This window comes from Scleropages formosus, chromosome 1 (genome assembly GCF_900964775.1).
Source record: "Scleropages formosus chromosome 1, fSclFor1.1, whole genome shotgun sequence".
Taxonomy (NCBI): domain Eukaryota; kingdom Metazoa; phylum Chordata; class Actinopteri; order Osteoglossiformes; family Osteoglossidae; genus Scleropages; species Scleropages formosus.
The window spans coordinates 24,886,072-24,904,129 of NC_041806.1; the positions used below are offsets into that span (position 1 = coordinate 24,886,072).

Genomic DNA, 18,058 nt, shown 5'->3' on the forward strand with positions numbered 1-18,058 from the left:
GACGCGGCAAAATTTTTTTTTTTTTTTTTTTTTTTTTTTGTGGGGGGGGGGGTGGCTAGGGAAAAAAAAAAATACAGATCAGTCTTACACGCTTCACATACTTCAAATTAAGGCTGAAAATGCAAAGTTATACAAAATCCTGGGCTCTCGTGGCCAGGTCGGTGAGCGCTCGCGCGCCGGGTAGGAGCCTGTGCAGCAGAAGCCGCACGTTGGGCAAACCTGGGGCGGAACTCGCCGGGAATAAACCAGTTCTTGTGGCTGTCCGGGGTTTGAGGGGCTCTGCAGTTTTCTCCTCGAGGAAAATCGAGAGAATTATGCCACGACACGATGATTTCTCAGAAAGACATATAGGACCAGGTGACAAAGAGAAGCAGGAGATGCTGGACACACTGGGTGTTGGGGTAAGATGGATCAGATGGTCCTGTTTTTAATGCTTAATTATGAAATGCAGGAATTCTTTGTGAAACGGGAGCAAGACCGATTTCCCATGTTTTTTTTAGTAGTAACTTGTGCAGTTAATAGCGAAAACATGAACGGTTGTCTTCATATTTTTGTATTCATTATAAATTGATAGCTTAGCCATAAAAGAGTGGAAAAATCTGGCATTGCCTCGAAGTAAACGAATAAAATGTTATTTTTTTTCCCGAAATCAGATGATCCTGACTAACACAAGTGTCGGTGATGTCAGGTCTACTTATATTCTAATGTTTCTGCGCTTTATTATTTCAGACGATCGACGAGCTGATTGAAAAGACGATCCCATCCACTATTCGTTTGCAGAGAAGTTTAAAAATGGATGACCCTGTTTGTAAGTGAACATTTTTCGTTTTCCGATAAGTCTTGACTTCATACAATCTGGGCGTATTTCCCACGTAATTTTTTTCGACAATATTAATTTTGATTATATTTATTGTGTCGAATACCGCAGGCTGAGAATGGGGGGGGGGGGATGCATTTTCACAGTGAGTGATGCTGAAGGCGGATAAAAATCCTCCCTCCTGCAAAAGGAGTTGAAGTGGAAGTTGAAATGTAGGTTGCAGAGAGCCAGCGAGTCGGCGAGGGGCATCTGTGCGTCCAGCGGACTTTTCGCTCTTCCTTTGCACATATTTGGAGTTGTTTTTGTGAAGCCCACCGAGCAGCACCGATGTGCTAATAGGACGGCCATTCGAGTGTAAAGTTCAGGCTGGATCGCCGTGCCGGGCCAGTTCAATCTGGTTTGTCCCTCTGGCGTCACATCAGAGGCGCCCTTCCTTCGCGCGGGCGGCCTCGCGCGCCCGGCGGGAACGAGCTGCTCGCTCGCGCTGTCTCCGCTCCGTCCCACGTACTTATTCCACGCCTTTAATCGCTGCGGTTCTCCGCAGAGCAGAGGGGCTCAGAGGGGTCCGGACGGCGAAAACGGATCCAGCACACTTTCGCTCGCGAAAAGAACCCGCAGTCACCTCACATTTTGACACCATAAGGGCGGTTTATAATTATTCGCAAATACTTACGAGCTACTTTTGCGCTGCGCTCGGGCAGAGACCGGAAGTTGAAGGCTGCGCGGTTGACGAGTACAAAAAATCAAAAAGCTCGGCAGATACCCGCTACTCTTATCATTTTTAGTTTAAAGTACAAGCCGTAAAATGAAACGACGTAGACGAGATCGAGAAGCCCAGGTGATACCGGACGAGTCTAGTTTCGTGTGTCATGAAGTACTCAGGAAGGAATGTGTGACTTGATGTAACATCAAATACGTCAGCCATGTATTAATAATAGTAATAATAATAATAGTAGTAGTAATAATATACTTAAGAGTGCACAGGCTGTTCCAGTACTGTCGGTCAACAGTGATGTGACATAATGCGATCCGGTGTATTGGATGTTTCCAGGACTGCCTGACTTAACGGTTTGCGTCACCATGGAAACCGGCATGACAACAGCGGTCCGCGCAGACGATCCAGTGCTTAATTCGTGTTACATTTCAAATAGTACTCGGTGGAGTTAATGTCACCCCCAATATGTGTGTATTAAGACTTACCTGAACATTGATGGACACGCCCCCCCCCCCCCCCTTGCTTAGGCTCGGGCCTCCCTTCTTACTTTAGTTAAAAGCTTAGAGATTCTGGTGAAAATAAGTATCAGTTCAAAGAGAGCATGTGCAATATCATATAATTTCGTAAGGTTTATATGAGATGGAAAAAATTATGAGATGTACATCGTTTTGGAGAAAAGCATCTGATAAATGAATAAATGCAATGTAAATGTAAATAGGCCTGCAAAATCAGCATTTAAGAATCTGCCCATATCAGTCCTGTTGAGAGATGCTACAAAACAGTACCATGTTTTGGTTCAGAGTGGTGGTTGGATAGCTCTGACATCTGAGCATGAAAATCCCCACTTGGACACACACACACACACACACACACACACACACACACACACACACACACACACACACACACACACACACTCTCTGTATGAAACTGCTTGACCCAAGCAGGGTCACAGCGAGCCAGACCCTAACCCAGCAACGCAGGGTGCAAGACTGGAGGGGGAGGGGACACGCCCAGGACAGGACGCCAGTCCATCACAAGGTACCCCAAGCAGGACTCAAACCAGGCACAGGCCAAACCTACTGCACCACCGCACCGCCCCCTCAGACACACAAGTATTTCTTGTTAACTTTACCAAGTGTTACTTAATGACTGTTGCTTATATTCCTGTCTGTTAATGATTTATTTTCAAAGTATTTTGATGGTGAGTGTGATTTGCTAGAAGTGCTGCGCTGGTTAAGATTCCAGCATAAAGCCACTGCATGGCTAGTTACAAAAGTATTTTTGTTACTCTATCGCAGACAGATGCTATTGTGGAACAGTCTTCAATGTAAATGCTGTGTTATTCAGGTAATTTATGTATTTATCGGTTGACATTCACCTTCTGATAAAACAGGAAAGCTGTGAGCACAGATTTAAAGCGATTCAGTGGTCATTCTTCAACAAAGGTTAATATCAGATTTTGCCCTGCATGTAGTGCCTTGCCATTTGGAGGCAAGTGGCATTCTCAAAGACTGGAGTAAGCAGTTGCTGCTGTACTTTAGTGGGATTTTTCAGATCGGTGCATCAGGGAGAACGATAATAGTGACTGCTGGAATACAACTACCACCTGGTCAGGTCATGTGCATGTTTGAACTTGGCCTATGTAATTACTACATACCAGCTGCATTCCATATTTGCATGCAGACAGGTGGGAAAACTTGAATCAGCTGCACTGGTGAAAACAGTCTTGCATATTTGTTCTGGAACAGTGTTTCAACACAGTTTGCTCATATCTTCAGAAATCAAAAGTTTCTTCTTAATCTAGTGTAAATTAACAAATCTGCTTCATGGCCCATGGTCTGCCTATCAGATGCTGTTTGTGAAAATGTTTCACCAGCCTGTTAGTGAAAATTCAACCTTTACCAATTGAAAGAATGAAATATTTCCATTTTTAATGCTCATTTCTATATTTGTTGGTTATTTTCCTTCTTAGTGCAATCACTCTACTCCTGCCTCTCTCAAACTAATTCTTCCTTGTCTTCTTGTTTAGGGTCAAAGTTGAAGGGGTGTGGTGTATGGAGACATGACATTTAGGTTGGGGGGTAGGGAATGCAGTAAAATAGTCCAGTGTTTCACTCCTTTCAGTCTTTGCGTCTGTCAGGTTGCATTATGCAAAAGGGTCGGCTTGAGGGGAGCACTCTGGATTCTGCCCATTCAGCAGGGGATTCTCTTGGACAATGGATGCTCTGGAAGGCTTCACATTGGCTCTTTATAGGAATGTTTGGTTGACTGCATCTGGGCTGCTTCCCACTATGACATACCCTCTTGGTTGGCAGTTACCTTAGCTGTGGAGTCTTGGAAGATGTGACCAACTCATTCTTGCAGTAAAAAACCCAAATTTGCCCAAGCAGACACCTCATTCAGTTTACTTGTCAGAGGTCAAAGTGCTTCACATAAATAGTGGTAGATCCCAAAATTAAGTTTGGTGTCTTCTCCTTAATACAAGTAGTGCTTTGATGTAACTGAAAAAGAATGGTGTTTGGTCAAATCTCTGAACACTCACTTTGTTAACACACAGCGTTTAATGAACAGATAAAAAACATGGTTAGAAAAAACAGTTTTTACAGACAGTGTATGCCATACCAGCTAAATGTTGATTTGTTTTTACTTCTTTCTGTTATTGGACTATGTTTGGTATGTCAAAAATAGTATGAAATCAATTTGCTTTTAGGCGATGCTGCCAGATTTGCCAATAATATTACTCTGCTGGATTCATTGCAAAATTGTAAGAAGTGAACGGATAGATTCTGCTAGCCATGTTGCAAGAGTATGGCATTCAATTTGTGTGTACAATTCCGAAATATATAAGGGAATGTTTCTGGATTCGCAGATTTCATATCATAGGTTACATTTTGGCAGTCCCTGTTTACTGGTGAATGTAGTTGTTCTGTTGGTCATAACAGACTCACTTTTCTATAACTTAAAGCAACTAAATATTTTCAAGGAAGAGCTATAGTTAAAGAACCAATTCTGTTACTGTTCTGAGATGGATACTTTTCCCAGTTTTTATTTTTGATTGCTGTCCAATTGCATTTTTACCTCCGTGTGCATGTGAGGGAGTTGCGGTTTGTCATTTACAGCCTAATGGGCTAAACTAGATGTGCACGAGGTTTGCTTATGAGATTATAGTGGTGGTGCAGTCCCTTAATTTCACGTGACTCAATGTGCCTTGCTGCTAATTTTGCAAGCCTCTTTCCCTGAGCTGCGTCCCTTGTTCCATCCAAACATTGTTCCATTGATGCTCAGTCCATGTTTTTGTTGCAGAGCCAACGTAGATGCCGACATCCATGTGGTCTCTCTTCTGCAGGTGAGAATGAAATTCTGGAGTCCTTGCAAAAGATTGCAAGCAAGAACAAGATATGGAGGTCCTTCATTGGAATGGGCTATTACAACTGCTCTGTACCACCTGCCATACAGAGGAACCTGTTGGAGAACTCTGGGTGGTGGGTGTCCCTGTCCTTTCTGTTGGTCACATGTCGATCGCCCATTAAACTCTGGACTTTTTCATAGCCGGTAGGGCTTGTTACAGTTGTGCACATTTCTACATGAATGGCCAAAAGAAAGGCTGCAGTTTTGAGTTTGGTCTTTTTTGGTCTCTGAGGCTGTTACATAAGCTGAACTCATTAAAGTGTGGTTGTGCTGCACATGACTACTTTGTTAGGCAGTTAAAGTTTTACTCTCCACATTGGAGAAAAATGTGACTCTGGCAAGGTTACTGAAATGCTGAATCACTCGAGGCGAACACGACGAATCTCAAAACGCATCTCTTGTGAACCCACTTCTCTTTTGATCGCTTATCTGCTTAATAAAGTTTCACTACATTACGTGTTTTTTTTTTTTTTTTAAATAATAATAAAAAAAAAAAAAAAAAAAGTTTGCACTCTGTCAATTCCTATGCAGCTAATCCTGTAGTGTAAATTGGTAAAAACTTCGGTTTTGGACAAATTCCACTTGGAGAATCACATATTTGCATCTGTATTTCTCTGTCTCCCAGTGAAATATTATTGTTTCCTAAGTTGTATGTTGCTTTGGAGAGAAGCATCTGCTAAATGTACTACGAACGTTGTACATCCTGTCAGTCAAGGTACGAGCTTTCACTTTGAGGACTTTTATTGCGATTAAGACTCAGCACAATGTCCTCACTTGACAAATACCCAATTTATAGTAGATACAGGTAGGCAACATGCATCGAGTATGTTGGTTTAGGCTTAAAGAAGACCTGCTGTGCAGGTTTTGTGCAACATATGACTCACATCCTGAATGTCTTCCTATAGTGGTTATACGGTGAATGAAAAGAACGAATAACAAAAAAACAAGGTATTCAGTGAGCGTGTGACCGTTTTTATGCATCATTTGTCCAGTCCATAAAGCGTCACATTTCAATCATGCAGGGTGACCCAGTACACCCCCTACCAGCCTGAGGTGGCTCAAGGGCGTCTGGAGAGCCTGCTCAACTACCAGACCATGGTGTGTGATCTCACAGGCATGGCAGTGGCCAATGCCTCGCTACTGGATGAAGGCACAGCAGCCGCAGAGGCCATGCAACTGTGCCACAGGTGAGTCTTCTAGATGTTTTATTAAATTTGTTCAAGAGTACCTATTGTAGTGCCCTTTGTCCAAGGTAAACCTGCAGCTCTCCGGTTACAAACATAATACTTTAACAGCTGATTTTCATTACCTAAACTCAAGTTGTTCTTTCTACGCATTTTCACAGGCAGAACAAGAGAAGGACGTTTTACATTGACCCACGGTGTCACCCCCAGACTATTGCTGTGGTCCAGACGAGGGCCAAGTAAGTTTTTAAATAAATGTTTCTGGACAGAATCTGTTGTATGTTTTTGCAAACAATGTTTCTCGTTTCACAGTTTCCCCCTTTTAAGCAGTTACATTTATAAAAAAGTTTATTCTTTCATTCCATCTTTGTGACTTACCCTTTGCTTCCCTTGTTAAAATCTAGATGTGGTAACAAGGGGCAGGGAACTGAGTGATGGCATTCCTCATCATATGTCTGGGTTCCTCTTGCTCACAAGTGGCTGCATTCCTCATTAAATGTTTAGTCTCCTGTCAGTTACTTGCTTTCACTGGTATGTGACAAATGGTTAAAAAAAATAGGGTCTCTAGGAATGCCACCTTGCTTTGTGATGTCTCCAGGCCGAAGCAGGCCAAGCCTTGAATTAATGCGTTGGATTGTGGTTTTACACCAGGCTGTTAGTCTTCTGGTGGTTCCTTGAGCTGGGCAGCTTATGTAGTCTACCTGAATTGCTGTTGACATCCTGTTTTGTTTAGGGTTTCAACCAGGTGTAAAACATGTTCTGAGTTCTGTTTAACATTAAATTCAGAAGTAAACTGAATGGTTGTATGAATGAACAACAGCAAGGTTGTTCTAGGGGAATGTTTTTTGCTTACACCATGTTTGACTTTAACCACACTTCTGATGATGGACATTTTTATGCTGTCAATGACAGCTACATTGGTGTGAAGGCTGTGCTGAAGCTACCTCATGAGATGGACTTCAGCGGGAAGGATGTCAGCGGCGTGCTGTTCCAGTACCCGGACACCGAAGGCCGAGTGGAGGACTTCACGGGGCTGGTGGATCGTGCCCACAAAGCTGGGGTAGGCCGTGGAGAAGCCATGTCAAGCACAGGGAGACAGTTACTGGTTCAAGTTCCTAGGTGGCCTTCATTTAGAATGTTCATTAAGCCACCTTCTCCAAAATGTCCGGATTTACTCTAGAATGGTCCTAACATCTTGAAGAGTTCTAAAGACCAAGACTGACTGATCAGCTGCTGAAATGTATTATTTTTAAAGGTTATAAACATTTCCCCTTTTCCCCCTCAGCGTTCAAAACTGATTTCATAAAGGTGTGAAGTGCCAAAAAGTAAATGATATCAATTACAAAAAACACTTTTAAAATTAGAAGTTTTGGTGTTTGTCACAAGCAGTGATTTTTAAATCATCCTGAGCTTATTGTAATATTGCATAAGAGACAGGGTTGTTAGATACAATCAAATCTTATCTGAGAGCCTGTGAGTCAGTTTTATTGGTCTGTACTTAATATCTGTAAAACAAGAGATGTTTCTATTATCATGAGATGGACGGCTTGTCAGGGTCCTGCCCTCGCAGTGATGGACTGGCCAGGCTGGCCCCTGGCTGTGCTCTGCAGGAGGGGTGCCTGACAGTGGACAAAGGCATGGTGGTGGTGGCATGACTGGGCTTGGGGGTTGGTCCTGGCGTGCAGCCCTCATTTCATGGCCCAGTTCCCTGTGCTCAAGTCACAGTGGCAGGACTCTCCAGGAGAGCCTTGTGATTCTGAACATGGTGACATTATTTGCTGCCTGGGAATGCAGATGTCTCTTTCATGAAGCGATTTACTTCTAATGGGCAAATCCACTGAAATGAAAGGAGGAATTTCTGACTAGCTGTCAGTTATTGACATTGTGTGTGTTTCTTCTTTTGTTCTGCTTCCTGTACACAGTCAGTTATATTCTCCCATTTAGTCAGCTGTCAGAAGGTGCGTTGAGGTCCTCATCATAATTCACTGGCAGAACCCTATTTGCTTGATGGAACTGACATGTTACATGACCTCATAGCTTTGATTTCATTTAACAAAGTTTTAGGTGAAGTGTAGATTGTGTGGGGGGTTTTTTGTTGTATTTTAAAGCACAGCTTGCTGAGATGGTTGTTTGCTTTCCTCCCCCACAGGCACTAGCCTGCTGTGCCACTGACTTGTTGGCCTTGTGCATCTTGCACCCACCAGGCGAGTTCGGGGTGGACATTGCTCTGGGGAGCTCCCAGAGATTTGGGGTACCCCTTTGCTATGGGGGGCCACATGCAGCCTTCTTCTCAGTCAAAGAAAATCTGGTGCGCATGATGCCCGGGAGGATGGTTGGAGTCACTCGGTGAGTCTCTCATTCCCAGTGTTTATGGACTGATGGAATGTCTGAGCATCCCTCCTTTCGTTTCACTTTGAGTAGAATCAGTGCCTTAATTCATTTGGAAATTCCGATGCATAATTCTGGTCGGAGGTATGTGCGTTCTGTGTGTTTTCTTGGAACTGGCATTGGTACAATGAAGACCAATTTCTCATGAGAATTATTATCATGCCCCAGGAAGAAAAACTTTGTACAGCCAGTCAGCCTTAACTGTGGACTTCTTTGAAATAATGAATCTCTGTTGTGAGGTTATAGGGGGTGCGGTGGCGCAGTGGGTTGGACCACAGTCCTGCTCTCCAGTGGGTCTGGGGTTCGAGTCCTGCTTGGGGTGCCTTGTGATGGATTGGTGTCCCGTCCTGGGTATGTCCCCTCCCCCTCCGGCCCTATGCCCTTTGTTGCCGGGTAGGCTCTGGTTCCCTGCAACCCTGTCTGGGACAAGCGGTTCTGAAAGTGTGTGTGTGTGTTGTGAGGTTAAATATGTCTGACTGGGCAAAGAGCAAAAGGCACAAACCAGGCTAGTGCTCCATATGAGACCAAAGTGTGTCTTCGTATCAGAAAGATTGAGTATGAAACAGCAGGCAGTTTAGCTATGGCCAGTTTGGCAGCACCATGTGAGACCAAGATCTGTAGTGTTGGCTGTGCTCAGATTTTCTAGTGTACACTATCCCAACCTTCCCATGAGTTAATGAGCCTTAAACTCTTTATCTCAGATAGAAGTATAGGGGCTTTGTGCCATTGAAACAAAGGTTTAAAGTGCCATGTGATTAAACCTGCCATCTTTCCTTGGTTGGCACAAAGGGTAAGGAAGCATGTCTGACTTCTCCTTACAGGTCTTATTGTAGTAATGCACATCTGAAATATTAGTTCATAACTTTGTCATTTATGCACGCATGCATCATCTGAACCGCTTGTCCCATACGGGGTCACGGGGAGCCGGAGCCTAACCCGGCAACACAGGGCATAAGGCTGGAGGGGGGGACACACACCCAGGATGGGACGCCAGTCCACCGCAAGGCACCCCAAGCGGGACTCGAACCTCAGACCCACCGGACAGCAGGACCTGGTCCAACCCACTGAGCCACTGCGCCCCCCGCTTTGTCATTTATCCTTAGTAAAATTTTATAATTACCCAACAACCAAAAAGGCTAAACTTTGTATCATTGCCATTCATTTACAGTGATTTCACCTTAGCATTTATACAAAAATACCATATTTTCCCTTATATAGGATTTATAGGAACACAATGTGCTATCTGTAATAGTTATTGGAATACACTGCAACTGATATGGATATTAATACCCTTTACTCTTTGAACTTCATTCCAAAACTCAAAATTCTGGTTGAAAATCAGTGGGGGGGAAGGGAACTGTACAGGACCAGACATTGCAGACATAATTACAGTGGATGTTATTAAAAACTGTCCACACTGACACTGTCGCTTTTCCCTTGTCCAGAGATGCTGCTGGAAAGGAGGTGTACCGCCTGGCACTGCAAACTAGAGAGCAGCACATCCGTAGGGACAAGGCCACCAGCAACATCTGTACTGCTCAGGTGAGTCATCGTGACGGGTGAGACTGAACAGGGGCGATCACTTTACTTTGGCATAGAGTAGAAAGTGATGAACCCAGTTAGTTTCCTGCCACCTGTCCTCAGATTGTTTCCTCCCTATAGGCTCTTCTGGCAAACATGGCTGCTATGTTTGCTGTCTACCATGGACCGCAAGGCCTCAGGCACATTGCTGAGAGGACACACAATGCCACTCTTATTCTGGCTGAGGGTAGGTCCTCTCTGTGGTGTTTAGACTGATTCAACAAAAAACCTTTTGGATGAGGTTAGTTTCCATAAGTTCACTATAATAAACCATTTAAAATACACACACGCTGTCTGAAACCGCTTGTCCTGAGTGGGGTTGCGGTGAACCGGAGACTAACCCGGCAACACATGGCGTAAGGCTGGAGGGGGAGGGGACACAGCCAGGATGGGACGCCAGTCTGTCGCAAGGCACCCCAAGAAGGACTTGAACCCCACACCCACCAGAGAGCAGGACCCAGCCAAACCTGCTGCACCACCGCAGCCCCTCCGTTTAAAATACCAATAACAAATCTCAGTAGCTCATGGAATACTTTAATTTAATATAAGCCCTATGTCTAAAATGGTAAAACAGGTGTGCATGTGGGTTTAGTTTGAAGGTGTCGTATTATAGCAGCTGCAGTACCTGTATCTAAGGGGTGTTTTTTTTTTTTAAACCCCTTCTCCTTCCTCCGCTGTCGGCAGGGTTGAGACGAGCAGGCCACAAGCTCCAGCATGAGATGTTCTTTGACACCCTGAAGATCCACTGCAGTGTGGCAGCCAAGGACATCCTGGAGAGGGCTGCTCAAAGGCAGATCAACCTGCGGGTCTACAGTGAAGGAGTGGTAGGTACTGCTTCAGCTACTGTACAGCTCTCTTTAGTAAGGTGAAACCACCTAGATTTCATTGTTCCAGTTGGATGCTGGGTTGGTAAACAGTCAAACCTGTTTGGCTAGAAAAAGGTCAGTGGAATTGCGATGGAGAACAGTTCCTTTTATGTTGCATATTTTCATACTTTGATCTTTTGATTTGACTAGATTTCCAACCATTTGTGTTGTGCCCAACAAAATGTACAGTTCTGCAACATGTGAAGAGTTTAACTAGTGACTAACCAGATTAAAAGTCTATCAGTGTTGACAAAGTATCTGCTTGTTCTTATTTAGCAGTTTGAAAGTTTTGGACACCAGGGAGAAGTGTGAAGGCACAGTTTCCATTTGCAGTATCAGCCGCATTTGGGGTCTGTAAGCAGCACTTTGCGTTTCTGTGGTTCTCATTTTCCCTTTTCTGTTTCTCAAGCTTGGTGTTTCTCTGGATGAAACAGTGACTGAGAGAGACCTGGATGATCTGCTCTGGGTGTTCGGATGTGAATCCTCAGCCGTAAGTTACTTGATTATTGTTTTTTTTCATTCGATGGCCTAGCCCATGAATTCACATCAGTGAGCTAACATTCATACTTTATGAGCTTATTATAGTTAGTGTGACCTAGTGGTCAAGCACCAGTGCTGTTTAGTTTGCTAACTAGCAGTACTGGATTTTTGTAGGAGCTGATTGCAGAGAAAATGAGTAACAGGACCAAAGGCATTCTGGCAACACCATTCAAAAGGACCAGCAAATTCCTCACTCACCCATTGTTCAATAGGTAGGTTCAACATGGGTCGATCAGTAACTCCTTTACAGTTGGCATTACAGAATATATCTAAATGAACGGGACCCTCTAGTTTGTGATTTAACATAATTGCATGTTCAAGTCAGGGTCAGAGTGGTCTGGAGCCAGTCACGAGGCGCAAGGATAAGTAGCGTACACTCTCGGTGGGAAATCGACTCACCACAGGGTAACAACAAACACCACTATTACACATTCACACACTAAAGGCAGTTTAGAGGCAGTTTAGAGTCACCAGTTAACCTGAAACAGTTGTCTTTGACTATGCGTATAAACCAGAGCACCTGAAGGAAATCCATGCAAATGTGCAAACTTGACACAGACCAACCTGCACCACAGTACCACTCATTTCAACATTCTGTTTATCTTAAAATCCATGCACTTTGGTTTAGTTAATCGGAGCAAGTTTCCCCCTTCCTGGTGGATGGATTCTAACGAGCATGTTTTCTCATCCGTTCTCATACAGTATGTGTGAAAATTGCTGGGGTTGCACTTCTGAACAGGTATCTTAGCTATTTCAGTCATAAAAAGCCAAAAAGGAATTGCTGCTTAGGTCAACACAGAAGATAATGGCAAAGGGTTTTTTTTTTTTTTTTTTTTTTTTTTTTTTTAAGAGGTCAGCCAGAGGTTACAGGTTATTTATAGAGTAGAAGCTTTTGCCTGAAACAGACAGCATCATAATTAAGTTAAATGTCAAACTAGTTCAAGGCACTTATCAGCATTGTACATCCATAAGAAAGATTTGAAGCATACTTTCACTTTTCAAGCTGTGATATGTAGTACTTCAGGTATGTGGTGTTGGGTCCTTAAGTAAATAAGAGCTCAAGACTGCAGACATAAGGTAAATTTCTGTGGATCATTGGTTTATTTGTTTGTTTGTTTCTTTCTTTGTTTCCTGTACTTTTATTTCTCGAGTTATCATTCTGAGACCAACCTCATCCGTTATATGAAGCGCCTGGAGAACAAAGACCTTTCCCTGGTACATAGCATGATCCCCTTGGTGAGTCTCAGTTCACTCCAGCTGACCCTTCATTCCCATGTGTTCCTTTTCTTTCTCTAGTAACATCAAATGGAGTGCTTCATGCCAAATATTATGTCTAATGTACATTCTTACTTGAGGCCAAAAAAAAAAAAAAAAATGATGCATCAGTATGTGGGGACAGTTGGTAGCGTAGTGGTAGTGGTACTACCGTTGGACCCTAAGGTCACAAGTTTGAATCCCACCTCTAGCTGTAGAATCCTTGAACAACGTACTTGCCCTAAATTGCTCTAGTAAAATAACCCAGCTGTATAAATGGGTAAAGAATTGTAGGCAGACTAACATTGTAAGTTGCTTTGAAGAAAAGCATCAGCTAAACGAATAAATGTATGTCCCTTTCTTTTCCAGGGCTCCTGCACAATGAAATTGAACAGTTCTTCTGAGCTCATGGTAAGTGAATGGTCCTTCTTCACTTTATCTAAACTAAACACAGGAACATTAAGAACTTGAACTTGATCTATGTCCCTCTGAAAGCAGGGGGCGCAAATCTCTAGAGGTACATTTCCTAGGTGTGCGTGCTTTGCAGTTGTCATCATCGGTGTCTGCATCTCCTCACCAGAGTGCTTCTTTCTCCACAGCCGATTACATGGAAGGAGTTTGCAAATATCCACCCCTTTGTGCCACTGGCCCAAGCTGAGGGCTACCAGCAGCTCTTCTGGCAGCTGGAGAGGGACTTATGTGAGCTCACTGGATACGACAAGATCTCCTTCCAGCCCAACAGGTTCATAGCAGACACATAATCACACGTTTTTTGAGTTCGAACACTAGCCATATTTTCACTTCCCAAAGTTGTCTTTGTTTAGACTAAATGGCTAAATTGTGTAAATAGTTTAGTTGGCATATCCAAGATGTTTGAGTTTGGTTGCTTAAATATATTCATTCAGATAATTGTTTTGGTGTTTTAAGGAAGGGTACGAGTATGACAAGATTTGCACATGGATGAGAATCGCACTTTTCATAGGGTTTGATCAGCTGTGTACGATTTCAAAGGAAGTGAATGTATTAGGTGGGAAATTTATGGTCTTTTGATGGCTTAAGAAGGCGACTTTGCCCTCTTATTAGTGCTGTATTGTGGTATCTGGTTAGTTTCCATGTTCTTTTGATTGGATGGGAAAGGTTAACGTTTAACCATGTGATACAACATCATGCACTAAAACGACTCTACAGCATTGTTCTCATTTGGATGGTTTGGAGACAAGTTTGAATGCTTACACCTCTGTCATTGCCAAAGGCATTCATCTTGCAAATACACTATCCAAAATGTAATTGGATACAAAATAATCATATTTTAAGGCTTGGCAAGGTTAAATACTCTTGAATAGGAAATTGACAATGCAAATTTTTTAAGATTAGAGGGTTTTGAATTGATTTGAAGACTTTGTCAGTGGTGACAACAACAAAATTATAGACTGGAGTACCAAGCAGCTGCATCCGTGCGCACCACCATCTTGTGTTTTTTTTTTTTTTTTTTTTCCCCACTGGTACAGCAGTTCCTGTGTTTAGTTTACACACAGTGCTACTGCTTAAAATTATTTAATTTGTGGACTCATGGTATTTTTATGTCCCAACTGACTGTCTCAGCCTGTTTGCTATCTGCATGTCAAACTCCCCAGAAAGATGGTAAACCCTGAAAAATACAGTAGGCTTTGTGGATATAAAATTTAAAAGTGCATCCTCCCAGGGACAGGAGTATGTGAGATTTCTGTGGGTGGGTTGTTGGGTGTGGTTGGAGCGAGGGCATGAGTGTTGTTCGATGTGCGATCACAGATGTTTCCTGTTCCTTTCCAGTGGTGCTCAGGGGGAGTATGCTGGTCTGGCTGCCATCAAAGCTTATCTCAACTCCAAAGGAGAGACTCACAGATTGGTATGGGCTGGCCTGAATCCATCCAAATTACATATTGCTAGCAAAACTTGGCTTAAATTTGATGTTTGAAGGATTTTGTTGGAGTTCTGTGGCTAGACTTGTTTTAATCTGGATAAATGCAGAAGTTGGGAGTTACTTCTATGTTTAAGTAATGACAAATCCTCCAATACGTTTTAGAAGTTCATGGTGAGATTGGCCTATTTTGTAACTTGCTCTTTGTTTACTGAGTACTTCATAAGCAAAATTTTGATAGTAGCATGACCTTCTGAAAGAGTCAAGGTCCAAATTGCCTGTGTTGTGCAAATAAAGGAGGACATCAGATTTCTGAAGGCTGTAGGTTAGGAGAAGATGCCATATTTGGAGACTTCATTGCTCAGTTTGAAACAGCCCTCAGCTGGTAGGCTAGTTTAAAGTTCATTCACCTTGGCATTACTACTGAGTAAACATTTTTACTGGTAGCATTTTTTTGGGATTGTGTTTCAAAGTACAAGATCTTGACTTGCATGTCCTTTGTGTAGTCATCCTCTTCCAGATTCTGCTTGTTGGGTCAACTGATTTATTTCTTATCTCCCAGGTATGTTTGATTCCCAAGTCAGCCCATGGCACAAATCCTGCCAGCGCCCAGATGGCAGGGATGAAGGTCCAGGTAGTGGAGGTGGATCGAGATGGGAACATTGATATTGCACATCTGAAGGCTATGGTAGGTTATTTTGTAGTTTAATTTTGTACCTGCGGCGGTGATTGTTTTGAGATGTATTTTACTCTCGATTTCCTATCACTTGTTTAAGGCATTGCTTCTGTTGTTTGGTTGTTTGAATACTCATTCCATGTTATTCAGCATTGAGTCTTATTTCAATTTCTCCTGACTTAAAATGATTTCCTTGGCTGAGATGCACGGAAACTTCGGATATTATTCACCTCTCAATGCTTTGTCACCCAGGTGGATAAGCACAAGACCAACCTGGCTGCCATAATGATTACATACCCTTCCACCAATGGAGTGTTTGAGGAGAACATCAGTGAGGTGTGTGAGCTCATCCACCAGCATGGAGGTCAGGTGTACCTAGATGGGGCCAACATGAACGCACAGGTGAGGGATGAATGGATCAGTGGTAACACCCTAAAAATGATGTACTTACTACTTGACTTACATGATTTCTATTATTTTTCCTAATGGAGGGGAAAACTACAAAACAAAAGCAATGTTTGCCAAATGCAGTGCAAACAATGTCTTTTTTTTTTTAAATGTGTATGTAATTTTTTGCCCTATTTTATTTAACAGGTAGGCTTGTGTCGTCCTGGTGATTATGGATCTGATGTCTCCCATCTAAATCTCCACAAAACCTTCTGCATTCCACATGGAGGTGGAGGCCCAGGAATGGGTCCAATTGGAGTGTAAGTCCCCCCCTTCCTAATGCCACAGTTGACAATTTGTCCTCCAGTTACTGCATGTAGACAATCAGCAACTGCGGTGTTGCATGATGGATTATGAAAGGAACCAGTGATACCAAATGGAAAGTGTTATTGCTTTATGATACTGTATTACAGTGTTGCAACATGTCACTAAGCAAAAAAGTGAATTCTTATAGGGAGAAAAAGCTTTAAATATTGTGTCAATGAGAAGAGTTCCTGCATTACCATAATGACTCAACACATCTATGGAAATTGGCAGATTCCAAATGACTATTTTTCAATCTGTGATGTTTTGCCATATATAATAATAATTTTTTTTTTTTTTTTAATAAACCTGAAATCTGACTTTAGATCATATCAGGAGATGAACATAGCGGTGGAGCTGAGCTATGGACTGAGTTCAGCAAAATTATGATCTGATGGTCTGGTAGAAAATTGCTGTTTCACATTAGTTATTTTTGGGATTAGTAAAAATCTATAATTTGGTTAATTTCCATATGCAGGGCTGAACTCAAACAGCTAAAAACCATTAAAATTAAAACAATGGAAAACATTAAATTAGATGATTATGAATGACCTATTTTAAGACTTTTTTTTAACCTATCCTTCCCTTTTAGAAAGCAGCACTTGGCCCCGTTTCTGCCCAGCCACCCAGTGGTGACTCTGAAGTCTGATAACACACTCAGTTCTTTGGGTACCATCAGTGCTGCCCCTTGGGGCTCCAGTGCCATTCTACCCATCTCATGGGCATACATCAAGGTAAAGACCTCCTTGAGTGCTCATTCAGTGGTTGTTAGGAAATTCAGCAGAATAGCAAGTTCTTGAAAAGAAGCAGTTTCATATGCAGTATGTAGCATGGGGGTGCTATCTGTGTAGTATAGTGTGGTGGTCAAGGACCCAAATCTATCTTCTGTTACAATATGCTTAGGCAATGTACTTACGATGAACTGCTCCAGTAAAAATATTCAACTTTATAAATGAGTAACTAGCTAAGTAGCATAGTGTACATGTGGCCTGCTGTCAACCAAGTTAAGAATAATAGTAAACTTGAATGTGGGACGTGCTGTTACTACAAGGGAGAAAATCCAGTCAGAAAGCACCGCTGACTTTGCTCCCTTGTCTGATTGTAGATGATGGGTGCAAAGGGCCTGAAGCATGCCACAGAAGTGGCCATCCTCAATGCCAACTACATGGCTAAGCGGCTGGAGAAGCACTACAAGATCCTCTACAGGGGTGTGAGAGGTGGGGCTGGATCTCAGCAGTTCTGTGTATTTAATGCTGTGTTCAGAATACTGTGCAAATTATGATCGGAACCATACCATATCAAAACTTTGTCATACTCTGTGACATTTAGGAAAATGTATGTGATACTTAGTGTTACGGTTAAATGGTCACATTTAAACTTACTTGTACTGTACAGCATTTTGCTTCATGTTGATACTCTGTATACAGTCGTTTTCCCCTGTCTTACAATGGTAATTCATTCCTGGAAAAAAAAAATAGTAACGTGAGTTCTCACAAATCATGTTGTCGCAAGACATTACTGTTCATTTCTATGGCCAAAATTTTAATGCATTGCTGAACTCCAAAAGTGATACATTTATGCTAAAATATCACCAAATCCCATAAAAATGGATAGCTTAAGCAAGTTATAACTCAGTATAGCAAATATTTAAACAGATGCTCAAACAAAAAATGCAGACAGATTACAATGGTACTGAGGGAGAAATCTGTAAATTAGTTCCCTTGTGGCACCTTGCATTACAGCTATTTTGCATGACAGTTCAGTGAGTTTATCGGCTCTAATTAATGTCCTTTCAGGGCAGGCAACTGTGGATGGGAGTTGTGGTGTTGGGAGTAGTTTGCACAGATTTCAATTTTTTTTTTTTTTTTTTTTTTTTTTTAAATAATAGAAATCCTATAATGTCTGTCATTTCAGACATGCACGGTGTTAATACAGAGCATTTCCAAAGACTGCTGTCACTGAAACGAACTTGCAGGAGC

The 18,058-nt window shown here is 42.5% G+C and overlaps 2 protein-coding genes across 3 annotated transcripts in view; one reads left to right on the forward strand and one right to left on the reverse strand.

The window, feature by feature from the left end:
• Positions 1-18,058, forward strand: part of gldc (glycine dehydrogenase (decarboxylating)) — a 20,818-nt gene continuing 2,760 nt past the window's right edge. The window contains exons 1-21 of one of the 2 annotated variants that reach the window (XM_018746479.2): positions 1-401; positions 730-808; positions 4,882-5,017; positions 5,966-6,130; positions 6,289-6,366; positions 7,040-7,187; positions 8,277-8,473; positions 9,961-10,057; positions 10,178-10,283; positions 10,781-10,920; positions 11,372-11,452; positions 11,617-11,714; positions 12,654-12,738; positions 13,126-13,167; positions 13,356-13,498; positions 14,566-14,641; positions 15,216-15,341; positions 15,582-15,731; positions 15,924-16,036; positions 16,672-16,813; positions 17,185-17,296. In XM_018746479.2, coding sequence (XP_018601995.1) covers positions 120-401; positions 730-808; positions 4,882-5,017; positions 5,966-6,130; positions 6,289-6,366; positions 7,040-7,187; positions 8,277-8,473; positions 9,961-10,057; positions 10,178-10,283; positions 10,781-10,920; positions 11,372-11,452; positions 11,617-11,714; positions 12,654-12,738; positions 13,126-13,167; positions 13,356-13,498; positions 14,566-14,641; positions 15,216-15,341; positions 15,582-15,731; positions 15,924-16,036; positions 16,672-16,813; positions 17,185-17,296 — 2,596 coding nt within the window. In that variant the 5' untranslated portion in view covers positions 1-119. Of the gene's footprint in view, positions 402-729; positions 809-4,838; positions 5,018-5,965; positions 6,131-6,288; positions 6,367-7,039; positions 7,188-8,276; positions 8,474-9,960; positions 10,058-10,177; positions 10,284-10,780; positions 10,921-11,371; positions 11,453-11,616; positions 11,715-12,653; positions 12,739-13,125; positions 13,168-13,355; positions 13,499-14,565; positions 14,642-15,215; positions 15,342-15,581; positions 15,732-15,923; positions 16,037-16,671; positions 16,814-17,184; positions 17,297-18,058 lie in introns of those variants that run through there. The other variant, XM_018746480.1, reaches the window with a different exon arrangement.
• The window catches only part of LOC108930973 (monocarboxylate transporter 13), a 20,003-nt gene continuing 17,580 nt past the window's right edge, over positions 15,636-18,058 (reverse strand). Inside the window, exons 6-7 of the transcript XR_001965879.2 lie at positions 17,462-17,540; positions 15,636-15,704 (exon numbers count right to left, since the gene is read on the reverse strand). The gene's annotated coding sequence lies outside the window, so the exon portion shown is untranslated. The remainder of the gene's footprint in view (positions 15,705-17,461; positions 17,541-18,058) is intronic.